General features: G+C 42.6%; 1 protein-coding gene across 4 annotated transcripts in view; it reads left to right on the top strand.

Moving 5' to 3' along the window:
- The window catches only part of Dnm3 (dynamin 3), a 485510-nt gene that overhangs the window by 221041 nt on the left and 237490 nt on the right, over window positions 1-26979 (top strand). For all 4 annotated transcript variants that reach the window (XM_052200636.1, XM_052200637.1, XM_052200635.1 and 1 more), the window contains one exon: window positions 26460-26573. In XM_052200636.1, coding sequence (XP_052056596.1) covers window positions 26460-26573 — 114 coding nt within the window. The remainder of the gene's footprint in view (window positions 1-26459; window positions 26574-26979) is intronic.

Below are 26979 nucleotides of genomic sequence, written 5' to 3'. Positions count from 1 at the left end.
GGCCTCTCAGGCTCTTCACTGATGGGAGGAGAGGGAAGCTTTCAGCTGCTGACAAGCTAGGAGCCTCACCACCAGTTTGGGGGCTAAGAATCCATCACAGCAATGCCAACTTCATAGTTATTAGAGGACCCCCAGTCCTTTCAATGCAGTAATTTAAGGGATTAGCAAAAGACAAACTGTCAAGAGTTAGTGATGATACCCAGGCTCTATATGCCTCTTGGGCAGGAGGCCACTGGCTTGCTATGACTATCAGTAAAAACCGGAGGCACGCTTATGTTTTCAGCAGTGCTCTTGTTTTCATTCTTGACCATTGCTTCTCATATTTAAATCAAACCCACCAATTGTAAACATTCCCAAATTCACCATGGCTGAGGCCCATTGCCCTTTCTTTCCCTAGAGCATGGATTTTTCACATCTAGCACAATAGCGTCATTGACACCTTTTCTGTATTAGCATGTTTAACTTGGGAGCACCCAAAGAGGCATCTTTAACTAGGTCCTTAATTTACTGCAATTAGAGAATCTAGCAATAGGTATTGATGGAAAAGGAGCTTCATGCAAAAACCATAATATCCAGGCAAGGGAGGACGTCTTGTTTAGCCTCTTGGGCTCCATTCTTAGCTTCACTGGAACTGTCAGTGCTCCATGGAGCCTCTGGTCAGGTATCTACATAGCAATACATTAATGTCAGTTGGTATAAACCATTTCCAAAACGTATTTTCTAATATGATAATCCTCATTGAAAACAATGGCTTGTAGGTGCCCCATATGGGAGCTCTGGGGATTAGTCTAGAGTTCTATGTGCTCTCATCTCCCTGCCTTTCATAAAGCCCCTCTCCTCCTTCCCCCAAATATTTGCAATGAGCAGGCCCCTCACAGTTTCTGTGAGTTCATGTTTCCTTTTGGGGGAGTCCTGTGGTGCAATGAGATCATGACCTCCCTAGAGCAGTCTGGGTAACTCAAGAGTTAATGCTGCTCTGAGATTTAAATCTAGAAAAACCAAAGTGGTTTTATTTGCCTAGTAGTATGCATTTTTTAATTATGTAAGTTTAGAAAAGAAGCATAGCTTTTAGATAATCTTTTGAACAAAATGTAAATATGTAGAGCTTCAGCAAAATGAAGGAATGAAATGCTCAACCTCAAAATTACTATGAAATGCCTTTGATTCAGAAACCAACCCCTCTCCACCCCATGGGATTCTGTTAGGCTAACCTCTCCAGGATGAATGTTCCCCATTCAGGAAATGAGCGCCCTGGTTTTATAATCACATCTTGGTTCCCTGAAGCCCGGCACCAAACCCCCTCCTTACTAAGTAATTGGCTGAAACGTTTGTCCTCCATTCTGGTGAAGTTATTTACACAGCGCCTGTGATGGATGGCCCCTGTGGGCAGATTACTAGATCTGCTGCCACTTAGACTTCTTGGATGGATGGAGCACAGTCTTGGAAATGATGCACAGAAATACAAATGAAAATCAGCCTAAGCAAGACAGATAATGAGAGCATCTTAGCACAGTGCAATTTATTTTTAGTGGCCCCTGGTTATTCTTTTGTTCATATGATAAAGTGCACTCTTTAAGTCCTGGATCTCTATGAGTTTTTTTAATCAAAAGAACTCAAACATAGGATTAGTTATAGAATTTTTTAAATTATTTTTTCCTTTCCTATTCTGCTAAAAATGACTTTGTTCATTAAGGTAAGGAGTGTTTAGTTTACAGTTATGTTTTTAGTGACTCCCCCTACCCCTTCAGAAACCTTTTCCTTTTCTAGTATTCCAGCCTTCCTGTTGACCTGTTGTGAAGTGGAGGAGGGGGGTAGGGAAAAGGAGGATGTGTTTTTGGGAACGCAACCATCTATAAATGACTTCCTCTTGTTTGGTACATCTCCGTGTGGATTTTCATTTTCAGATGTCTGGTTGCAGGATCCATGTCCAGGAGGAAGGAACTGTGTCATCGTCTCTCACTCCTCCTGTGCGCGCCGTCCAGCCACAGCGCAGCCTCTCTCTCTCAGCATTACCTCCCATCTCATCTCTCAGCCCAGCCTCTCTCAGCATTCTCTCCCATCTCTTCTGCCGTTTCTTCTGCTTCTTCTCTTCCTGGGCCTCATGATTCATGTCAGTGATTTCCGGTGCCTGTGGAGTCAAGTTTTAGAAACATGAGACAATTTTAAAATTACAGATGCAAACTTCTGGCTGTTTGAGCCAACATCTGCAGCTAGTTTAGGGGATTAACGAAATAGCTGCTCTCGATGGCTGAGATTTGCCAGGACCATTTCCCACAGAAATCAAAATGCCTGTTACTTACAGGGGCTTTAGTTTCCAATCGAAATCACAATTTCATCTGCTACATACCTTATTAGGTTTCCTCGTGGACTCTCTTGAGTTTGAGCCAAATCTCAATTAGCCATGATTATGGAGGTCAGGGAGATCATGGGTAATTAACATCCACAAGCAAGGAAAAGACTGACTTGAACCAGAAACTCCAACGCTCTCTCCTGAAACTCGTTGCTAAAATTGCAAACAAGAGAAGTACTTGATGTGTTTTTCTCATTTTGTTTCAGTGCAAGCATGAACACAAACATGACCCCCTCAGCTTATAGCCGTTCCAAAAACACTTCTTCATCTTTAGGATAAAGGCCAGATTCTGATGATGTCCATGACCCCCCAATCCTGCCTGCTTCCTGCTCTTGCTCTTTTCTTCATCCTGCCTCTCGAGGTTCTGTGCTCTGAAAACACTGGTCTTCAGACAACTTAGCCGAGGCCTAGGCACATCATTCTCAACCTGTGGGTTGTAACCCCACAGCAGATATCCTGCATATCAGATATTTACATTACGATTCATAACCAGCAAAATTACAGCTATGATAGAGCAACAAAAATAATTTTATGCTTGGGGGTTACCATTGTATTAAAGGGTCACAGCCTAAGAAAGGTTGAGAACAACTGGTCTACGATCTTTTCCTTTGGGTGCGGGGGGGGGGGGGGGGGGGGGGGGGGGGGGGGGGGAGGGGAATTTTCATTTCTGCCTGAATAGCACATCTTCACACCTTTCTACTTAAATAGCTTCACTGAGAGGACTGTCACTGACTCCTATACTGTCTTCAGTCTACACTCTACGTTGCCATAGAAACCTGTCTCTCTCTAGGACTGCTTTTAATACATAGCTGTAAATGTCCATCTCTTGTAGTTACCCATGGGCTTTGTTAGGTTCAAGATGGTTGTTGCTACTTTTGCTGCTATATTCTCTGCATCTAGCACCAAAACCTCTCTAGTTAATGTTTAATAGATGTTGACTAGATGGAAGAGACAGAGCTTTCAACATCTGGAATTAAACAGCTAGATATGCAAACCATCTACAAAATGGTGGTTATGACATTCACATTCAGAAGGGAAACTCTCGTGTCTACTTAAGCTCTTACTAGTTTTGAACCAATAAGTTACTTTTCTGTGACTCAAGGTAATAAACAGTTGTCTCTTCAAGATTAACATTCACACATGGCTCATGTGGCATTTACCCACAGTCATTACTTAAGGTTCCCATCCGCATATGTCATCACAATGTTTATTTCCCTGCTCTGAAATGCAGTTTATGAATATAGTAAACTCCAGTATTATAAGGACACTAACTCATGTCTAACAAGTAGAATGAGTTATGCTTGAACTCTGACAGATGTTATTGTCATCTTAAGTCAGCAAGCTTTTCACTTACCCCCTTGAGTTCCTGGACAGTGAGACAAAACAATGTGTCTTTTGTGCATTTACAAATAGCCCTGAGGGTTGGGATTACCTCCAACTTACAACCATTATAGCAATCATTGATCAACCTGGGTCTGGGGAGGTAACTCCATTTGTACAGGGCTTGCCTGCTTTCAGCCACTACACTGCAAGCTTTTTTGGAAGTTGGGAGCCCAGACAACCTGACTGCAAGTAAGTGAAGAAAGGAGAAGATGTAAGTGCAAAATTCAGTGAGCACGACAAATATTCAGAGAGAAGAGAGCCACGTGGGCTACTAAACTGCTTTGCTACTTGTGACAATCATGCCAGATGGAGGCTCCTTTGTCTTTTACTACATGGTTATATTTCTTGGAACTGCCCCTATACTTTTGTGTGTACCTACCATTCTCTAGAATATTTTATTTTCTAATAGTTACACTCATAGCAATAGCCTAAGCTTATTAATTGGCTGTTTTGTGTGAGGCAGTGTGTTTGCCCCTTAGTCTCCTGTCACCCACACAGTCACACAGTATCATCTCTATTTTGACAGACAATGACAACAGCTAGAATGTATTAAGAACTTATTGTATAAAGTCCTACTCCAAATACTTTCCCACTTTTTTCTTTAATCATCGCAATGACCTGAAGGTATGGGTGGCAATGGCTCCATGACCGTGGTTAGTCTAGGCTCTAAGAAGCTGGGTGTATTGTTTGAGATGATAGTCATAGTATGTGCTAACACTTGGATTTGAACCCATGAGCACCAAGACTGGAACTGGCATCCAAAGCTATTCTGCTTCCTTCAAACGATGCAGTGGAACTGTGAAGCCTTGGTCCTTCACCCTCTTTTAGTTTTCTGACTTTTACATTGGAGTGACTCTCTCATCCCTGCGGCCCTGGCCTTGGTCTCTGTGCTTTCTGTTTTCTGACAGGTATAACTTAAAAAACATTCCATTCTTGTGTAAGTTAAAGGTTAGTTTTAATACAGGTGGAAGAAAAATGCATCTAGGACATATTTTGTGGAAAGAAAAATGTACTGGGGACATAGTTTGCCCCTAAACATAGACTTGGAACCCAAGAAGATGTTGGTTTCAACTTGTCACTGGCTAGCTGAATCTTCCATGTCATATAGTTAGCCGCTCTCTCTGTCTCATGGTAGTCAAAGATGAAATAGGAAGAGCACACACACACACACACACACACACACACACACACACACACACACTGGGTAGGGACAGTGAGGAGACTGGGAAGATGGTCCACTGTTCACAGGGAATCTTTCCAAGGTGTGAGCATCACTTCTGTTACTGTAATAAATGAAGTTGTGCTCTTGAATTCATAGGATTCTACTCTAAAGTTCTGATTCAAACAGTAGCTCTTCTAAATATTAGCAGTTGGAAATAGTTCTCTGTGTCTGAACGAATGCCTAACCTACTGTTTACTGAGTATGCATACTTGGTTGTACAGTTTGATGATTAAAGGTGGAAAAGGGTTTCTTAGCAAGCATGGTCTTATTGATATGAAAGAGTTCAAAATAATAATCAGAAAATAAGTTACAAGAACACCCAATGTTACTTAATGTTTTCTCTTGACCAAAGGCCAAACAGCTAATATCGTTTAACTCCCACTCCTCATCAGGTATTTTCTCCTGGACTGTCTCATTCAGTTTTTGCAATTCTTCACGGGGATATAACATAGCCATCTCTTTCATATTCTTTTTCTCTTTTGTAGTTGAAGATCAAATATCTTAGCAAGACCCATGAAGTCCATCTTCCTTAAGATAAGCTTTTAAGCTCCTTCATCAAAATTAACCTACACAAATGTCCAAAGCTTTTACAACCAATTTGTTCATTGTTTCCAAGGTCACGCAGAGTCATTGGTAAACTATTCCCTTAGTGTACTCAAGCACACTCCAGTTCTCTGGACTGGTTTGTATCTGGGTTTTGTTTTGTTTTGTTTTTGTAACTGACCTGATTCCAGCCTTGTTGAGGAAAATCAGTATTTGTTCATCTTCTACAGAGTAGTTCTTGTTCTCACGATGGTTCCAGTCCAGTGACGGCAGAGACAGCACAAGAACAAGAAGACGAGCAAGGAAAAGGGAGATTACTGTAGTAGAGGAGAGTGGATGCAGAGAGAGTAAATTGTCGGACATGTTGGGAAGAGGGAAAGGCAGAGCCTCTTTGAAGAGGAGTTCTGTTCAGAGTGAGAGAGCGAGCACCCTGTAACCTGGGCAGGAAACATGATCCCGCCAGCAGGCCAGGGCAAGGCCAGGAAAACAAAACAAAACAAAACAGAACAGAACTAAAGCTTGGCTTTGTAGACACAGAAATTAGCTGGTGTAGTGAAGCTCAGTAGTAAAGGAGCAGAAGGGGACCAGCCCACGTCCAGTACCGTTCTTAGTGTGAATAAGAGAATTAGATGATTGCTTCTTGCCAGTTTCTTACCCTTAGTAAAATTCTTTTATTACCAGAATTTCTAAGATTTATGCAGACTTATGTATCTGCCCAACACAGCAATGTGGCAAAACTGCAAATGGAATAGAATGCCAGTCTTAGTAACAAGCAGGGTTTTCTTCTCCTGTATGTATTTTTGCTTGGTTTCCCCTACTAGCACCAACCTTTAGGTGGCTCGTTGTGGAGTGAGGAGACATATGATGCTGAATGTTCTCTGTTTTATCATTTGTCCTCTGGAATAGATACTACCATCTTCATGAATAGATTGAGGTTCCAAGAGGAACTTGCCCTAAGGGACAGAGCCAAGTCTGAGAGGGTCACAGATCTGGTCTCACTGTGGCACGGGGAGATCACGTACAAGTCTTTTGATACCTCGGAAGCCATGGACATCTTGGAGTCAGTTAAAGACTTCGTTTTACATTTTATAAATTTCTGTCCACCTAGAGGCTAGAAAGTAGAAGAAATGGTCAGAAATGTAGTCCTGGGTTGAACCCATCTACTACCTCCGTGTGTCTCCTGATGCCCAACGTCTGTTGTCTTCAAAGCACAGAGTGGTTCTAAACTTTCCTCAGTATGTACAATGTTTTTACATTTCAGTGACCCTGAATAAAAACCAAAATTCCATGCTAGATTAGCTGATATATTTTCCTCAGAGTACCAGTGTCCGAGATGGGACATTGCCATCATGGATGTATGTATGTAGGCAGGTACAGCTACTAGTAGTATTCATTTAAAACCTGGATACACTGAGAATCTCCAAGAGTTTTGTACTCTTCCAAGGTACTGTAGGATAAATAGGTTTCTGTGGTTATACTGGCAACCCCAGCCCTTGCGCTTTGTTGGCAAATTCTCTTAATATTAATCATTAATGTCTGAGTTCCATCTGAAAGTGAGACAGCTAATCTCCTTCCTTGCCTGTAGGGACAACAATTTCTAGGAACTTTTTAAAAAACCCATAATGTGATCAAAATAGATTGTATCAAACTCTAAAAGAACTAATTCGAAAAGGAAGTGGAGGGAAGAGGGGAAGGGGGGGGGGAGAGAGAGAGACAGAGAGACAGAGAGACAGAGAGAGAGAGAGGATATTGGGATGGAATTGATTAGTTATATGTGATCCCAGGAGTATGGGCAAACATCAGCTCTACTGCGTACCTTTCTGTCTACCAGCTCCATCAGGGCACAGAAACATTAGCCAGTGTGGCATGTTCAGCATGTTAGCAGAACACAGAGTTCGTACGTTGAATGTTTTTATATCACTTCTAATGTGTCCTTGCTGCCATTAGAGACACTAAGTCCGGCCTCAGAATCTGGTTCCTCTGTGCAGAAATTTAAAGATAGAGGGCAGACACAGCAGGAGCCTCCAGTACCCTTAGCTCCTGGGACCTTTTGCCCACAGTTGCCCAGGCTGATGCCCTCTTAGATTAGATACCATCTCTTTGACAGTTTCTGTGTTACCCAAACCAATGAAAATGTTTTCCTTTAATCTGACTTTCCCTCACAGTGACGTTGGGTTCTTTGATCCTTTCGGTAAAGCATTCTCTGACAGTGGGCTTTGGCATGTGCAATCTTCTCTTCTCTTACCCTTCCAGCCACCCCTCCCTCACATGCTCCTCCTCTTTACCCAGCATGCTTGCTGTCCTTAAGGCTCAGACCAGGGCCATCCTCTGCCCTCCCGTTAATTTCCCCTGACCTCCCGACACCTACATCTTATTCACATCTACAAACCAATGGTTCACAAATCTGTAGACCTCCTCTAGGTTACATCACAGCCATTCTGTTCTGCACATTCTTACTGGGACACGTCCAGACAGAGCTCTTGCCTCATCCCTTTCCACAAACACACACTCCCTCGGCGGGCGAGCCTCCCGGCTCTGCTCAGTTTCCCAGACTGAACCTCTGGGAGCCATCCCTCACACCTCATTCTCTCTCATCCTGCCTATCTAATTCATCATTGCCATACTGATTTTTCTCCCCAAACATTCCTCTGATCCATCTACATCCCCATCTGTCCAACTCCCAATGTGCCTGTCAAAGTTATCGCCTCTGTGGCTCGGGGCTCGGCAGCGGTCAGCTCTCTCTGTCTCCCACCCTCCTCATTCCTTTTCTGTAATCTCTTCACCAAACTGGAGCTAAACGGGGAGATTTTATGTGAAGTAAATCTTATGTGACTGCTTTCCTTTAAAAGCACCTCCAAGGACACAAACCGAATGTTTTTCACATGAGTCACAGAGCCAAGCGTAGCTAGCCTTCTCTTCCGACTCACCAAACAACAGCCCCTTCTTGCTCCATGGCCACACTGTGTGCCACCTCAAACCCCATGTTCTCTTAACTCCCCTCAGATTTTAACTCATGTTCCAAAAGCCTCAAGCACGCTTTCTCTAACAATCCCCAAGATCACCATTCCTGTAAAGTGTCTGCAGCAGTTGTGACTTTAATGTGGATCCATGCTTTCTTAGCGGCTGTTCCCTTCTTTGTCCGAGAACTCCCCTAGTAAGGCCAAGAACTGGGCCAGTTTTTCTATTTCATTGTCATTATCTCAGCTTCTTCTTGAGTTCGCCATGTACATTCGAAAATATATAAGGTGCTAACTAGTTGACTATTAAATAATTTCCTTTCTGCTAAGTTAATTTTTCTTTTCTTTTCCTTCTTTCTTTCCTTTTTTTTTTCTGGACTATTTTTAGTAAAATGTCCACGCTTTGTTCAGGCCCTGCTAAGTCTGAGTGTTCCGTTCTCTGTGCACATGGAGTTTTGTCCTGAAATGTAGAGAAATAGATGCCAGGCTTGGGCCCGCTCTGTTTTGTGTCACGTGGAATCTCTTCCACACCGAGGGTCCAGCAACTTCAAAGGGAGCTCTGCACATGGAAATGATACACGGGAGAAAAACACGGGAACGAAAGAGGAGCCGTGATTTTCATCAGAGTTAGTGGCCCAGATCTCAGAGAGGTTGAGCTGAGTAAAAAATAGGAGAAGAAACAGCTTCAAACAGTGACTGGGGCAGAAGCGATGCCAAAACAAGCTCCTCAGAATAGCAAAAGAGGAAGAAATTCTCCAGCAGCAACTTTATGAATCTAAATAATGCAAAAGCTGAGTGAGCCTCAGAGGTTGAAAAAAATAAAAAAGACACCTCCTGACCTGGGGAGACCTGCAGGAGTGTCAGATTCCCCGCAGGGCAGAGTGGACAGGAGGAATGGAGGCTCCTGTAGCAGCTGTCCTAGGAGCCGAGAACATTCCAGAAAGTAAAAATGGGAAGGGTTGCTTCCCTCATGAGGTGAGATCATCCTGTGGAATAGCCACTTGGGTTTCTCTGACAGTGAGATATATTTACCTATTTACAATGGAAATTTACACCCCTGCAGTGAGGTCGAGGTTAGTAAGGTTTTACAGAGACACCACAGTATTAGCCTTCTGACAGTTGGGGGGTTCAAGTGAAAAGAATTGACATGCCTGCGATTGGTTCCATATTCCCAGCCAGCGCTGACTGCTCTGTATTAGCATGTTTTCAGTCAATCGGGTCAGATCTGTCCTTAACATAGTCAAGCCGCTTTCAAACTGGGACTTTCCCAGTGCTGACTCGGGACCAGTTCTTTTTATCTTATGTGCTTGGGTTTATTTCCACGGTTAGGTTATTTTTAATCCTGCATCAGTTTTCTCAACATACTTTGTTCATTGCATACTAAAAAGGACTTCAAGACAGGGTCTCCCTAAACAAGCAATAGCAGATGTCCGCTTAGATTTTTAATGTTATTCATATTATTGGAAAGTATTGTTAGTATATTGTTAGTAGGTGGCGATCTGAGTCCTTATCATACACTAACTCACATGAGTCTCACAACAGCTTTGTGCTATAGGTGTTATTATCTCAGGTTATACACAGGCACAGGTCAAGTAAGCCCAGTGTCATTCCGGTAGCAGTGATTGGAAAGACATGTTTTCCCTGAAAGCTCTGTGTGGTTTTGATGACTGTTTGTTGTTGCTGTTGTTAAAATCCATACTGTAGCCAACATCTTCATCTGTGCCGTGGCTTGAGGAATGAATGAATGGACTCTGAAGCTGAACAAGCAGGGAGACTTTACTTCAGTGACATGTTAAAAAAAAATACCTTTCCAAGTAGAGCAAAATGGTACACAGAGTACAGGGCCCTGCAAGGGAGGCCTGCTGGTTAGTAGCTAGTTAGTAGCTGGTTAGTAGCATGGGCATGGCTATCAGGAAGGAACCAGAACTCTGTCTCTTCCTCTGCCACATAAGGAATATATTACCTTCCTCATAAGATGATCATGTGGACTAAAGGAAGTATCAGAGTATGTGTGGAGCTGTTAGCTCAGTTCCTGGCATGGAGCAAGTGTTGTTGTTGTCCTTGGGTTCCTAGAAATGGGGTCAGAGTTATACTCTGACTTCCTAGAAAGTTAAAGCCATGAAGGGACACCCAAACACACAAGCATTGCATAGCCAAGTCCTTCAGAGTGGTGACAGATGTTCCAGTCTTGAACAAAAGGATGTTTTCTCAAATATGTCATGTTCCATCTTAATTGGGCTATTAAGCATTTTTATATATGCATTGCTTCAATTGTGAGGTTAGTCCATCAGACATTAAAGCCTCTCTTTTTTTAATAGTAAGCCAGTCACTGTTAAGACTTTCCTAGGTCCAGTCTGACCCTTGCTTCAAGGTACCTTGCACAGTGCCTGGTTCTTCTATAGGTGTCCAGAAACCCCTGCTCAGTTGACTCTTAGGTGAGCTATGTCTTTGGACACTTTCCTCTACGGAACTTGTCACTCATAATGGTATTTTCTACAGAGAACAGGGGCAAAGGAAAGGAAGAGAAAGGCATGGCCAATACTTCCCTGTGCCTCTTTTCGGGTGTGCCAGTATGAGCAGTCACTTTGTTACTGGGAGAGCAAGTCAAGAAACAGTTCTTCTACCCCCAACCCTCGCTGTTTCTCCTCATACTGTTGTTGTCTTCCGTTTCATTGACTTTAACCATCAGGTGGGAGAGGTACTAGTGGCTTGGGTCTTCTTTAAGGGAAGAGGCCAACAGCAGTTCACTAGTCTTGAAAACCACTCCCCCAAAGCTAGCATGGCTCCCATGGGCATCCTCTGAAGACAACCAGAGCACAAAAAACTGCAATCATCCAAACAGTGCACTGGTCAAAACTCATTCTGAGGCTGCCTTTGCTCAACATTGGATGTTTATTCCTGGGATGTAGATTCCTAGTCCATGTTTTGTTTCAAATTATATTCCACAAGTTTCTTTTCATGACTGTCAGAGATTCTGAAAATAGTCAAATGACATCATAGATGTCTTATAAGATGTTACACATCAGTAATAAAACATCAACTAATAGTCATGTCCTGGAAGTAAGTATAAACTCCTTCTTACTTCAAAGTTCTCCATACTTAAAGCCAGAAGATTATATTCCAAAAAGAGTTCACAAAGCCCAAGTATTGGTAAAACAATGAATTAATGATTAAACAGGCAGCCTGGGCCACAAGGGCTCTCTCATCCAGGTGACTTCTCTTTGGCAGCTGTACACTGAATGGATCTCCACAGCATACTTGGTTTTCCTTGGTATTTGAGATTGAAATATCCCCCTGCTCTTAAGTTACTTAACCTCCCATAGCTATAATGAAATGCTTGAAGCAGTAAAATTATCACAAGAAAAAGGTTACTTGGCTCATGATTCTGATAGTTCTCTTCCAAGACTAAGTAGAGTCGGGCTGCTGGTGATGGTAGTGTATAATAGTGGGATGAACTACTATTAAGAATGCTGATCTAATCCTTCCTACCTAAGCCAAGCCTTAATAGCCAGACCTGAATGAGTATTCTGTGCACCCATCACTCTCAGATATCATTCAGTATCAATGTAGTGAATCCACTTTCACAGGTTGAAGCCAGATGCCTGTACATTGGAAAACACTTTTTCCCTCATCAGATCTCAGGTACACCTCTGCCAGGCAGATTCCAAACAAGCTGCTTGTTCTGAGGATGCCTGACCTTGCAACAGAAGCTTCTCCCAAACCGTCAGGGTGACTGGCTTGACCCACAGCTTAGCTGGATTCTGTAAGCTCCCAGCGTCTGGCCAGGTAGGCCCTGCAGAATGTGAACTGTCCTTATGACGAGGTACTCATCTGTGGAGAAAGGATGTTCGGGAGCTTTTATAATCCACCGAGGCCAAACTATCAAATAGCCAGTGTTCTGCAACCTCTCCCCAAGCTGCAGCAGTAAAAGACAGCTGCAAAGCTGGAAAAAAGAAAAAGGAAAAGGAAAAGAAAAAGAAAAAGAAAGAGCTTGCGTTGGTCTTTCATAAGCAAAGCCAAAGTCAAAGCTCCCTGTTCACAAATAAAATTTAAGGCCGTGACCATGCTGGAACTTTTCCTCGTGCGCTTTTTTTTTCCTCCCCCAAATTTAATTCCTTTTATTGTCTAGCGTGATGACCAGATGTTGGGCCCTGAATGTAGGCCCTTCACATGCAGGGTTTGCCAAACCTGGCAATGCCTGCTTCTTGCTGCATGCGAGACTCCCAGTAGAACTCTCTTAGGGTAGGGCTTCCATGAGAGGCAAGGGTGAGGCTGGCCCGGTCTTGACTACTGATCCTGTGGGTGCTTTCAACTCTCTCCATTTGTCAAAATAGCCTTGTAGTAGTAAATTAAAGAGGAGGAGGAGGAGGAGGAGGAGGAGGAGGAGGAGGAGGAGGAGGAGGAGGAGGAAGGAGGAAGGAGGAAGGAGGAAGGAGGAAGGAGGAAGGAGGAAGGAGGAAGGAGGAAGGAGGAAGGAGGAAGGAAGGAGGAAGGAGGAAGGAGGAAGGAGGAAGGAGGAAGGAGGAAGGAGGAAGGAGGAGGAAGGAGGAAGGAAGGAAGAAGGAAGGAAGGAAGAAGGAAGAAGGAAGAAGGAAGAAGGAAGAAGGAAGAAGGAAGAAGAAGAAAGTTGTCTCCAGCTAAACAAATGAGAACATGCCCTCTCCATTCCCAAGGCCCCTGTAGCCTGGTAATGAAGGGGCTGCTTGCTCTTGGTTACTTGGTTATTTTTTTTTTTTCAGTATTTTTTTTTATTCGATATAATTTATTTACATTTCAAATGATTTCCCCTCTTCTAGCCCCCCCACTCCCCGAAAGTCCCGTATGCCCCCTTCTCTTCCCCTGTCCTCCCACCCACCCCTTCCCACTTCCCCGTTCTGGTTTTGCTGAATACTGTTTCACTGAGTCTTTCCAGAACCAGGGGCCACTCCTCCTTTCTTCTTGTACCTCATTTGATGTGTGGATTATGTTTTGGGTATTCCAGTTTTCTAGGTTAATATCCACTTATTAGTGAGTGCATACCATGATTCACCTTTTGAGTCTGGGTTACCTCACTTAGTATGATATTCTCTAGCTCCATCCATTTGCCTAAGAATTTCATGAATTCATTGTTTCTAATGGCTGAATAGTACTCCATTGTGTAGATATACCACATTTTTTGCATCCACTCTTCTGTTGAGGGATACCTGGGTTCTTTCCAGCATCTGGCAATTACAAATAGGGCTGCTATGAACATAGTAGAACATGTATCCTTATTACATGGTGGGGAGTCTTCTGGGTATATGCCCAGGAGTGGTATAGCAGGATCTTCTGGAAGTGAGGTGCCCAGTTTTCGGAGGAACCGCCAGACTGATTTCCAGAGTGGTTGTACCAATTTGCAACCCCACCAGCAGTGGAGGAGTGTTCCTCTTTCTCCACACCCTCTCCAACACCTGCTGTCTCCTGAATTTTTAATCTTAGCCATTCTGACTGGTGTAAGATGAAATCTTAGGGTTGTTTTGATTTGCATTTCCCTAATGACTAATGAAGTTGAGCATTTTTTAAGATGCTTCTCCGCCATCCGAAGTTCTTCAGGGGAGAATTCTTTGTTTAACTCTGTACCCCATTTTTTAATAGGGTTGTTTGGTTTTCTGGAGTCTAACTTCATGAGTTCTTTATATATATTGGATATTAGCCCTCTGTCTGATGTAGGATTGGTGAAGATCTTTTCCCAATTTGTTGGTTGCCGATTTGTCCTCTTGATGGTGTCCTTTGCCTTACAGAAACTTTGTAATTTTATGAGGTCCCATTTGTCAATTCTTGCTCTTAGAGCATACGCTATTGGTGTTCTGTTCAGGAACTTTCTCCCTGTACCGATGTCTTCAAGGGTCTTCCCCAGTTTTTTTTCTATTAGCTTCAGAGTGTCTGGCTTTATGTGGAGGTCCTTGATCCATTTGGATTTGAGCTTAGTACAAGGAGACAAGGATGGATCAATTCGCATTCTTCTGCATGCTGACCTCCAGTTGAACCAGCACCATTTGTTGAAAAGGCTATCTTTTTTCCATTGGATGTTTTCAGCCTCTTTGTCGAGGATCAAGTGGCCATAGGTGTGTGGGTTCATTTCTGGATCTTCAATCCTGTTCCATTGATCCTCCTGCCTGTCACGGTACCAATACCATGCAGTTTTTAGCACTATTGCTCTGTAGTATTGCTTGAGGTCAGGGATACTGATTCCCCCAGATTTTCTTTTGTTGCTGAGAATAGTTTTAGCTATCCTGGGTTTTTTGTTGTTCCAGATGAATTTGATAATTGCTCTTTATAACTCTGTGAAGAATTGAGTTGGGATTTTGATGGGTATTGCATTGAATCTGTATAGTACTTTAGGCAAAATGGCCATTTTAACTATATTGATTCTACCGATCCATGAGCATGGGAGGTTTTCCCATTTTTTGAGGTCTTCTTCCATTTCCTTCTTCAGAGTCTTGAAGTTCTTGTCATACAGATCTTTCACATGTTTGGTAAGAGTCACCCCAAGATACTTTATACTGTTTGTGGCTATTGTGAAGGGGGTCATTTCCCTAATTTCTTTCTCAGCCTGCTTATCCTTTGAGTATAGGAAGGCCACTGATTTGCTTGAGTTGACTTTATAACCTGCCACTTTGCTGAAGTTGTTTATCAGCTGTAGGAGCTCTCTAGTGGAGTTCTTTGGGTCACTTAGGTAGACGATCATGTCGTCTGCAAATAATGATAGTTTGAGTTCTTCCTTTCCAATTTGTATCCCTTTGACCTCCTTATGTTGTCGAATTGCCCGAGCTAGTACCTCAAGTACAATATTGAAAAGATAAGGAGAAAGGGGGCAGCCTTGTCTGGTCCCTGATTTCAGTGGGATTGCTTCAAGTTTCTCTCCATTTAGTTTGATGCTGGCTACCGGTTTGCTGTATATTGCTTTTACTATGTTTAGGTATGGGCCTTGAATTCCTGTTCTCTCCAAGACTTTAAGCATGAAGGGATGCTGAATTTTGTCAAATGCTTTTTCAGCATCCAATGAAATGACCATGTGGTTTTGTTCTTTGAGTTTGTTTATGTAGTGGATTGTATTGATGGATTTCCGTATATTGAACCAACCCTGCATTCCCGGGATAAAGCCTACTTGATCATGGTGGATGATCGTTTTGATGTGTTCTTTGATTCGGTTGGCAAGAATTTTATTGAGTATTTTTGCATCGATGTTCATAAGGGAAATTGGTCTGAAGTTCTCTTTCTTTGTTGGATCTTTGTGTGGCTTTGGTATCAGCGTAATTGTGGCTTCGTAGAAGGAATTGGGTAGTGTTCCTTCTGTTTCTATTTTGTGGAATAGTTTGAAGAGTATTGGTGTTAACTCTTCTTTGAAGGTCTGGTAGAATTCTGCACTGAAGCCATCTGGTCCTGTGCTTTTTTTGGTTGGAAGACTTTCTATGACTCCTTCTATTTCTTTAGGCATTATGGGACTGTTTAGATGGTCTAGTTGGTCCTGATTTAATTTTGGTATTTGGTATCTGTCAAGGAAATTGTCCATTTCCTCCAGATTCTCCAGTTGTGTTGAGTATAGGCTCTTGTAGTAGGATCTGATGATTTTTTGGATTTCCTCAGTTTCCGTTGTTATATCTCCCTTTTCATTTCTAAGTTTGTTAATTTGGATACTTTCTCTGTGCCCTTTGGTCATTCTGGCTAAGGGTTTATCTATCTTGTTGATTTTCTCAAAGAACCAGCTCCTGGTATTGTTGATTTTTTGTATGGTTCTCTTTGTTTCTACTTGATTGATTTCGGCCCTGAGTTTGATGATTTCCTGCCTTCTACTCCTCCTGGGCGAAATAGCTTCTTTTTGTTCTAGGGCTTTCAGGTGTGTCATTAAGCTGGTAATGTATGCTCTCTCCATTTTCTTTTTGGAGGCACTCAGGGCTATGAGTTTTCCTCTTAGCACTGCTTTCATTGTGTCCCATAGATTTGGATATGTTGTGTTTTCATTTTCATTGTGTTCTAAAAAGTCTTTAATTTCTTTCTTTATTTCTTCCTTGACCAAGGTATCATTGAGTAGAGTATTGTTCAGTTTCCACGTGTATGTGGGCTTTCTGTTGTTTCTGTTGCTATTGAAGACCACTTTTACTCCATAGTGATCAGATAGGAGGCATGGGATTAGTTCGATCTTCTTATATTTGTTGAGGTCTGTCTTGTGACCAATTATATGGTCGATTTTGGAGAAGGTACCATGAGGTGCTGAGAAAAAGGTATATTCTTTTGTTTTAGGATAGAATGTTCTATATATATCTGTTAAATCTAATTGGTCCAAAGCTTCAATTAGTTTCATTGTGTCCCTGTTTAGTTTCTGTTTTCCTGATCGGTCCATTGAGGAAAGTGCAGTGTTGAAGTCACCCACAATTATTGTGTTAGGTGCAATGTGTGCTTTTAGTTTTAATAAAGTTTCTTTTACGAAAGAGGGTGCCCTTGCATTTGGGGCATAGATGTTCAGGATTGACAGTTCTTCTTTTTGTATTTTTCCTTTGACCAGCAAGAAGTGTCCCTCAGGGTCTCTTTTGATGACTTTGGGTTGAAAGTCAATTTTATCTGATATTAAAATGGCTACTCCAGCTTGTTTCCTGAGACCATTTGCTTGTAAAATTGTCTTCCAGCCTTTTACTCTAAGGTAGTGTTTGTCTTTGACCCTGAGGTGTGTTTCCTGTAAGCAGCAAAATGTAGGGTCCTGTTTACGTATCCATTCAGTTAGTCTGTGTCTTTTTATTGGGGCATTAAGTCCATTGATGTTAAGAGATATTAAGGAATAGTGATTGTTACTTCCTATCATTTTTGACGTTATTTTTTAAATTTGAATGCTTAACTTCTTTTGGGTTTGATGAAAGGTTACTATCTTGCTTTTTCCAGGGTGAAGTTTCCCTCCTTGTATTGGTGTTGTCCTCCTATTATCCTTTTTAGGGCCGGGTTTGTGGATAGATATTGGGTAAACTTGGTTTTGTCATGAAATATCTTAGTTTCTCCATCTATGGTGATTGAGAGTTTTGCTGGATATAGTAGTTTTGGTTGGCATTTGTGTTCTCTTAGAGTCTGCATGAGATCTGCCCAGGACCTTCTAGCCTTCATAGTCTCAGGTGAAAAGTCTGCTGTGATTCTGATAGGTCTTCCTTTATATGTTACTTGGCCTTTTTCTCTTACTGCCTTTAGTATTCTTTCTTTGTTTAGAACATTTGGTGTTTTGATTATTATGTGACGGGAAGTATTTCTGTTCTGGTCCAGTCTGTTTGGAGTTCTGTAGGCTTCTTGTATATTCATGGGCATCTCTCTCTTTAGGTTAGGGAAGTTTTCTTCCATAATTTTATTGAAGATATTTGCTGGCCCTTTAAGTTGTAAATCTTCACTCTCATCTATGCCTATAATCCTTAGGTTTGGTCTTCTCATTGTGTCCTGGATTTCCTGGATATTTTGGGTTACAAGCTTTTTGCATTTTGCATTTTCTTTAACTGTTGAGTCCATGGTTTCTATGGAATCTTCAGCATCTGAGATTCTTTCTTCTATCTCTTGTATTCTGTTGTTGATATTTGTATCTCTGTCCCCTGATTTCTTCCCAAGGCTTTCTATCTCCAAAGTTGTCTCCCTTTGAGTTTTCTTAGTTGTTTCTACTTCTGATTTTAGATCCTGGATGGTTTTGCTTAGCTCCTTCACTTGCATGTTTGTGTTTTCCTGTAATTCTTTAAGAGATTTTTGTGTTTCCTCTTTCATGAGCTCAGCCTGTTGACCAAAGTTCTCCTGTATTTCTTTAAGAGATTTTTGTGTTTCGTCTTTCATGACCTCAGCCTGTTGAGCAAAGTTCTCCTGTATTTCTTTAAGTGTTTTTTGCATTTCCTCCTTGTTGGCTTTTGTATTCTCCTGGATTTCTTTCAATGATTTTTGTGTTTCCCTTGCAAGGGCTTCTAACTTTTGATCCATTTTCTCCTGAATTTCTTTATGTATGACCTTCATGTGTTCCTGTACCAGCATCATGACCAGTGATTTTAAATCCAAATCTTGTTTTACTGGTGTGATGGGGTATCCAGGACATGTTGGTAGAGGAGAATTGGGTTCAGATGTTGCCATATTGCCTTGATTTCTGTTAGTGACGTTCCTGCGTTTGCCTTTTGCCATCTAGATCTCACTGGTGTTAGTTTATCTTGTCAGTGCTGGACTCACCAGTGCAAGCTGCCCCTTCCCAGTTGGCCTCTGGTGCACAGCTTACCTCCTGCACTGCTTGTAGACAGTGTGCTGCTGCCCAGGCTGTTCAGATCCCAAAGCAGGCACCCGAAGGCTCCCGCTGGGGCCCGCTGGATTCACTGGAGCACACTGACTTCTCCCAGCTGGCCGCCCGGAAGCCCAGCTAGCCACTTGCAGGACTTGGAGATGTAATGCTGCCGCCCAGACTGATCTGGATCCGGAAGCCGAGAGAGTAGAGCTAAGGGCTTCTGCCTGAGGCCTTGCCCCAGATTGTGTCTGTGGAGCAGATGGAGCCTGTGTGCACTCCCAGGGAGTGCGGAAGGTGTATGCTACTGTGACCTCCCCTGTGTTCCGCTCACTCCGCTGGGCAGCCGATCTGCCAACCGGGCTGTCGCACACAAGGTTAGCCTGGCCGCCCAGTCCCTGAGTCCAGGCAAAAGCCTGGGAGGCCAAGGTCCGAGCAAAGTTCCCCTAGAGCTATGACTGTTAATTGGGTTTGCCAGGTGACTAGGATGGCGGGCGTGTGCGCCCGCGCTCCCTGAAAGCGCCGGGAGAGTCTGCTTTGCTAACAATCACCTGGGCGGGTTGACTCACAGATTGCCCACCAAGCCGCCCAGTTCTTGGGGTCAGTCCTGTGCCTTTTGGGGCCTGGACCCCCGCTTTGTTAGCCTTAGGCTATGCCTGTTACAGGTCTGCCCGCCTGAGCTCTCTGTCGTCCTGCAGGCAAAATGGCGGCGGCGCGCTAGCAGGCCTGGGCAAAAAACCTCCTGGCTGGGTTGGCACCCCGATGGCCCCCCGACCCGCCCAGGGCCTGGGTGCAGGCCAACGCCCGTCGGGCTCAGACCACCGCGGTGTTGGCCTCGGATTATGTTTGTGTACCTCAGTCTGTCCGATTCCTGGAGTACGGAACCAAGATGGATACTCCTCTCCTGACTGGTGGGAGGCCGAGTTCTGAAGTGGCCTCCGTGCAGGAAAGGCGCCGCACAACTGCAGCTGCTTGCTGCCCGGCTGGTCAGCGAAGGTCAGTGGTCGTGGGCGCAGGGCCCAACTGGTCCCTGTGACGCCTTGGTTCCACTGCTGATGGCCCTTCAGCTGGAGCAGCCACTGCTGCCGCTGCCGCCGCCGCCGCCGCCGCCGCCGCCGCCGCCCGGTTTTTCGGTTACTTGGTTATTTATGATGCTCGGACACTAAGGGGCGTGAGCGGTTATTGTGCTGATTGTTTCTTTTCTCTTGCAGTCTCAAACGTGAATACGAAAGGATGCAATAGCTCTTCCTATTTCCTTTGCATTCTATTCGAATTCTGTTTGTTTATTTTTTCTTCCTTTCTCCCTTAGTGCCCTTTAGTTTCTTTCTTATTAATTCCCCTTTGTACACATACCCCTTGTGATCTGAACTTTTTTGGCTTGTTTTGTTTATTGTCTGAAGCAGGATCTCTTTCACCCCATGGCCCAGGCTGACTTTGAACTTGTGGATGTCTTCTGCCACAGCCTCTGGGGTGCTGGGATGATGGTTAAATCACCATGCTTGGTTGGTCTGCCCAATTCAATGGGATCTTCTCCTGTGTCAGCATATCTTACCTTGGTTCCTGGCTTCTCCCTTCGTTTCTCAGTGAAAAGCAATGTAAGAAAGAAATATTTTCCAAATTTCCATGTTAAACCAATTGTCATCTGTTTGTGGACAATGTGTTTCCACCTCTCTGTAAAGGACAAACCTCTGTGAGCCTCTGTGACGTGCTGTTAGCGCTCAGTGCTGAGGGCAGGGCCATGATTTCCCCAAGCATTGACAAGGGATGTGTGTACTGGAAAGCAGCTACATCCTCATGTGCTTCTCTCCAAATTAGAAAGCCTATTAGGATGTCAATGACTACAGTGTCATCATCAGGATGGTAGTTAATCCATTGTATTTATCTTTGCTTATGCCTTTGTAGTATGCATGAGTATGAGTGTGTGTGTATGAGTGCATGAGTGAGTGTGTGTGTGAGAGAAAGTATCTTGTGTGAGTGTGTGAGTGTATGACTGTGTATGAGTGTGTGAGTGAGTGTGTGTCTGTATATGTATGACTGTGTGAGTGTGTGTATGAAAAAGTGTCTTAGAAGGAGTGTATGTGAGTATATGATTGTGTGTGAGTGTGTGTGTGAGAGAGAGTGTCTGTGTGTGTCTGTGCCTGTGTGTGAGAGTGTGTGTGTATGTGTGTGTATGTGTGTGAGAGTATCTGTGTTTCTATGTGTTTCTAACTGTGCACAAGTGTGTATGTGTCTGTGTATGTGTTTGAGTGTGTCTATGTGTATGTGTGTATGTGAGAGTGTATCTATGTGTGTGAGTATGTGTGTGTCAGTGTCTCTCTGTGTCTGTGAGTATGTGAGAATGTATGTGTCTGTGCCCATGAGTGTGTGTATGTGAGTGTATGTGAGAGACTGTGTGTGTCTATGTGTCTGTCTCTATGTGTGTCTGTGTGCCTATGAGTGTATGTGTGAATGTGTGAGAGTCTGTGTGTATGTGCGTGTGTGCATGAGAGTCTCTGTGTGTGTCCATGTGTGAGTGTGTATGAGAGAATGTCTGTGTGTGTCTGTGTATGTGTCTCTGTGTCTATGTAAGTGTATGTGTGTGTGAGAGAGTATGTCAGTATCTCTTTGTGTGTATATGAGTGTGAGAGTGTGTATGTGTGAGAGTATATGTGTGTGTGTGTGTGAGTATATGTGTGTGTAAGTGAGAGAGAGAGAAAGAGAGAAAAGAGAGATAGAGAGATTGATTGATTGATTGATTGATGATTGATTGATTCTGGGGATCCTAGGATGCCTTACACATGAGGGGCAAATACTCAACCACTCATATTTTCACTGTTCTTAGTAACTCGTGGTTTTTAAGTAGCTCAATTGACTATATCCACCAGACTAAACAATGTTTAGTAAACACTGTTTCAGCCATAACATTAAACGCGTCTGGAAATAGTGGTGCATGCTTGAGTGATGAATCCAATAGTGCTGGTAACAGCAGGCAATTTATTGCTTCACATCATCTTACAAATCTAAGCGCTGTTCTTGCCTTCTACTACATCACTGGTCCTTGCTTCTTAAGGTTTGAGCCTTTATGTTCCCAACCACCAAATTATTTTTGTTGCTACTTTATAACTGTAATCTTGCTTGCTACTTTTATGAATCCTAATGTGATTTTTTTTTTTTTGAGATAGAGGTTTTGCAAAGGGGTTACAACCCACAGTACCACAGTGGATGAGACCCACTTGTCTGTATACCTCACTGGAATCTCAAGTTCCTCTCTTTACCTTCTCATTTGTTGTCTTTGTTGGTTGACCCACCTCTATCCTGGTCCCAGCTTTTCTGCCAAGGCTACTCTGTGTGCTTGATCCAATCGTATCTAGTGTCCCATCCCCTGTTAGATATCCACGGAGCCTCTGGAGCACAGTAGGACAGCAGTGCTGACTGCCCTGTCCCTGCAGATGAGTTTCTTCAGGCTCGGCTTTCACCCTGCCCCTCCTGAACCACCTCTAGCATGTTCACTCTCCTCTGTGACTCAGTGTCACCACCCCCTGAGTCCTTCCTTCCAACCTCTCATCCTCGACTCTCTGCAGGTGACCAAGACTCTGCTTTAATGGAGGAAAAGATCAAACAAAACCTCCCTAGACTTTGAGGGGTTTCCTGTAGGAAAGATATGAGCCCCACCATCCTGCCCTTACCCTTTCTGCCATCCTCCCCAAGGCTCACAAAGTAAGGCAGCCCGAGTCAAGGCCAGCCCCTCCCCCGCCTCCTCCTCCTCGCCCCCCCACTCCCATCTTCCTTGCTTTTTACATCTTCTAGCACCACCAACCCCCTCCTCTCTGATAATTATTTTCTTTTAAACAGTTGCCTAGATGAAAAGAAAAGCAAAAACAAACAAGCAACAACAACAACAAAACACCTCTCTATCCCCTTGATCCCAGGACCTATGTTGGTTTTAACTTCTGGGACAATCTCTCTTCAGCTGTTTTGTCCTTTTTTTATTCTTTGTTCTTTCCATTCCAGTGAATTTTCCCTCCCCATCCTATGACCACACTACTGAAACTGAAATAGCTAAATCCAAACGTTGGACATCAATGCCCCCCTTCTATACTGAGCTTGATAAGTTTGAGGTTCTATTTTCCTTGACTTCTATGACCTTATTACCTCTATTTCTGGTTTTGCTTCCAGCCTTTTATGGTACCCTTTTGCATGTTGGTATTCCCACAGAATTCCACTCTGAGCCATTGCTGTTAGCCTTTGCGGACATGACTACTGAGGACTTGCAAATCTGTAGGTTTAGCCTTAACTTCTACCCCTTTCTCTAGAGGGTCCTTTCTCTGTTCTGAATTTTAAAGTGGTTGGCTCTGAAAGCAGGTAGAGGCAAACATTTCAGAACCATTCTGAAATACCACAACCCAATTCCTATACTTTCCAATAGCCACTGTTTTAAACTATAAAACAGAACAGATGAGTTAATTAGAAATAGATTTTATTTAACCTAATTTTCATCCAGTGTCATTTCTTTATAAGTATTTACAGATATTTTCAATTCTTTTTAAAGGCTTGAAATCTAGAGTATATTTTGCTATGGCACATCTCAGTTGAAACTACTCATTGCAACTGGAGCCTGGTCTGTGGCGAGTGATTATTGGCCGCTCACTGTCACCACCACAAATCTCCCTTCATCTTGCTATAACCCTGCAAGTCCTTTTTCACTTTCCTCATCCTGACTTTAATTTGCACACTAGTTATTTCTCATTTTGGGGTATTTCAATGGCTTATAAGAACTTGTTTTAACTAGGCCTGGGTGGGACAGGCCTATAAATCCCAGCTGTTTGGGACTGAGGCAGGAGACTCACAATTTCAAGGCCTACCTTGCCTGTAAGAGTAAGTTCAAGGCTAGCTTGGATAGTTTAGTGAGACTTGTTTCAAAATAAAAACTAAAAACAAGATCAAGGCCATGGGTTACTAGTGTAATGTTTGCTGGGCATGTAAGAGCCCTTAAAAGACGAAACAAATAAACCAAGCAAGCTCTCTCTGTTCAAGGGAGCATGCTAGATCCATTGGAATGATGGATGCAGTGGGACATCTACTTATATCAAGAGGATAAGAAAACATCCCAGAGTCGTTAACATTTACTACACACATTGAAGTCATCATTCTTGAACTGGGTATCTAAGAGGCCAGCAATAAAACTATCAATATTAAGAAGCTGATACATATACTACACTTTCAAGACAGCTAAAAATATTTTTCATTGCCCCATCATAGTTTCAAATTTATTTCTAAGTAGTTTTCATACAGCTCATACAATCTGTGAATACAGTAGTGATATACATAATTTTGAAAAATATCACCTTTACTTATTCATGTATAGGACATGAGACCAGAGGACAAATTAAATTACAGGAGTTGGTCTCTCTCTACACCAGCCAGGTGCCTCTTTCCACTGAGAAATCTGGTGAACCCAAGAATTTAAAAATGAGGATACTTGCATCAAAGATACACACCTAGAATTTACTTCTGGCATTTGCAGAAAAGTGAAATAGTGAAAGCTAGCAGTTCGTTTCAGTCTCAGCCCACCTCCCTTCCAGCCTTCACTCTCTTCTTTCTTTTTTAATGGATTTGAGTGAGTGAGAGAGAGCAAGAACATACAAGAGCCCTGCCATATATGTGTATATATACACATATACACACATATATACATCATATACATATGCACATACTTATACATATATATTATACATACACATACATGCATACATACATGCATACATACATGCATGCATACATACATACATACATACATACATACGTACGTACATACATACAGTCTTCTATGGAAAAACAAAACAACAAACTAGGTGACCCAATCACCTTCCAGTTCCTCTTTCGAAACCTTCTCAGGGCAATCCAGCATGCCCTCCTAAATACCTTATATTGGTAACCATCTCTTCCTATATGAGTATATGGAAACTTTGTCTTTCTGGATCTGCCTTTCCTGCTAAACTACAGGATTCCTAAGGACAATATAGAACCCCTGTGCTACTTTAATTTAAACAAGCAAACAAACAAATTCATGACCCAGCTTGTTAGAGCCAGCCTGCTCTACTAACAGGTAAAGTAGTAAATTGTTACTGTAGATCTGGAAGAGCTCTTCCATATCCAAAGATACTGAATAAAGTGAAATAATTGGAGTACTTTCCACTGATAAATTTTGGGCCGTGATAGGATGACGCAGTATTGGGGTTAAAATCTTTTAATCTGTTTTACTGAAACCTCACCATGATCATTTCCTCTAAGGAAGACAGAGCTTCAATTTTATGCCTTGTATGAACATGTTTCACAGTCTTCACTCTCTGAAGTAGGAGTAAGGATCTCCTTGGAAATATATTAAAATGTAGATCATTTAAGTTCTTGTGAATGTGTTCTGGTGTACTCAGAGAACACCCAGTCTAGGATTCTGCGGTGATTTTTCAGAAAGCATTTGAATGACTCTTGTGTCTGGTAGGAATTGTACTTTGAAGTATGTTGTCTTCTTCCTATGGTAAAGCCTAAGAAGGAGGGGCTGAAAACGCACCTCAGTATGGGCCAGGAGGGGTGCTCTCTGGAGATATGTAAAACCAACAAGGCCTTGAGGAACGAGGTGCACAGCTGGGATGCTGAAACAAGGCGTCACGCATTGCCTGCACGGCAAATGTGCAGGGAAATTTGAAAAATTAGCAGTGAGAATCTTGGCGTAGTTCATAATTTTCCCATGGCACTTCTTAAGCTTCAAAGTAAAATTTAACAGAAATATAAAATCTTATTATTAGAGTATTTTAATCTGCCTTCAGAAACCAATGGTCATTCAACAACAAATAATTAAAAAAACATTTTAGGGATGTCTAGGACAGTGAATGTTTTTGAAATAGAATACATTTTTAACTATAAGATCATATAAAATTCCATAGACAATTGCATTTCTGGTTCAGAGATGATAAAACCATCTAGCATAGAGGATATGGGAAACTATTCCATGTGTGGAATAAGTTAACTTTATAACAACTGTGAGGAAAAAAAATGCATTTTTTCATTAAATACCACTTTTAAGTTCTGTCAAATTTGTTGCCCAGTTGTTAGCGTTTTAGAATTTGAAAATCATTGAATTTTTTTTTCTAAGATGCTTCCAATTTTACTCCTATGGCAAATAACACCCAGAAGGAGGTGGTGGATTAAATCAAGACCATTCAAAGGCCCCAGACTTTCCTTTTTAGCTCATTACTTCAGCTTTCTTCCTCAATCAGCCTTATTCAGGACCGTTAACAAGGCTCTAATTGGTTGGCTTGAGTTTCTGGTTTTTGCCATTTGCTGACCAGTGTCTGCTACTAGTTTTAATGAGTTTCAAGCAAGGCAGACAAGTGGACCAGTAGCCTGGAAGGAGTGATGAAGTAGCGGGCACGGAGAGTCTATTGAATCAATCAACAAAATATGTTTTAATTGTAGCAACCCTGCAATAAACAGGCTGGGACAAGTCTGTCAGGCTGCCACATCTCATTCTTGTCTATTTCAGTCAACTCTGCTTCTGCCAGCCATATGAGTCCAACATTTTTGTTTTGCTCATGGATGGGGTGGATAAGACCTCCCTCCAGCCATCTCAATTTTTGGAAGATGCACTTTCTCAGACAGCTCAGTGGAAGCTGAGTGTGCCGAGGGTGGGGGGCGGGCCATGCCGTTCTTACCATCGTTCATATCTTGCCTTCACTTCTGCTCTTCATTAGCTTGCACTCAATGCTTTTGCTGATGTCTGCTTTTTTGCAGGTGATTCGTAAGGGCTGGCTGACCGTCAGCAACATTGGCATCATGAAAGGAGGCTCGAAGGGCTACTGGTTTGTCCTCACAGCAGAAAGCTTGTCCTGGTATAAAGACGATGAGGTAAGCCAAGGAGAGCGACGTTCCCCCAAAGTGCTTCTAGAGTGAAATTAACAGATACCATTGGGATGCTCAGTTCCAGACACCAGTGAGGTCTGTCTGTAAATACTGCTTGAAAGAAGCCCCCACTCTTCTTTCTTCTTACAGATCTTTAGTTTTACAACATTCCCATTGAATTTCCCCTCCTGCTTATTTCTTAAGTGTAGTCCTATTTTGCTGACGGAAAGAAATGAAGATTTATGGGTCTGGAGTTGGAAACTTTCTTCCTTATATTAATATCAAGTCACTGGTACAACTTAATGAAAGCAATTTTTATTAAATGATCTGTTGAAAAGACATAAGGTAATAGGGGAACTGCTATGAGTAAGGCATTATGGAATCATTGCTGTGGTATCACTTCAAATGACAG

The sequence above is a fragment of the Apodemus sylvaticus genome, chromosome 12 (genome assembly GCF_947179515.1).
Source record: "Apodemus sylvaticus chromosome 12, mApoSyl1.1, whole genome shotgun sequence".
Classification (NCBI taxonomy): Eukaryota; Metazoa; Chordata; class Mammalia; order Rodentia; family Muridae; genus Apodemus; species Apodemus sylvaticus.
Note: the sequence above shows the minus strand (reverse complement) of the source record. Positions and strands in the feature narration are given on the sequence as shown.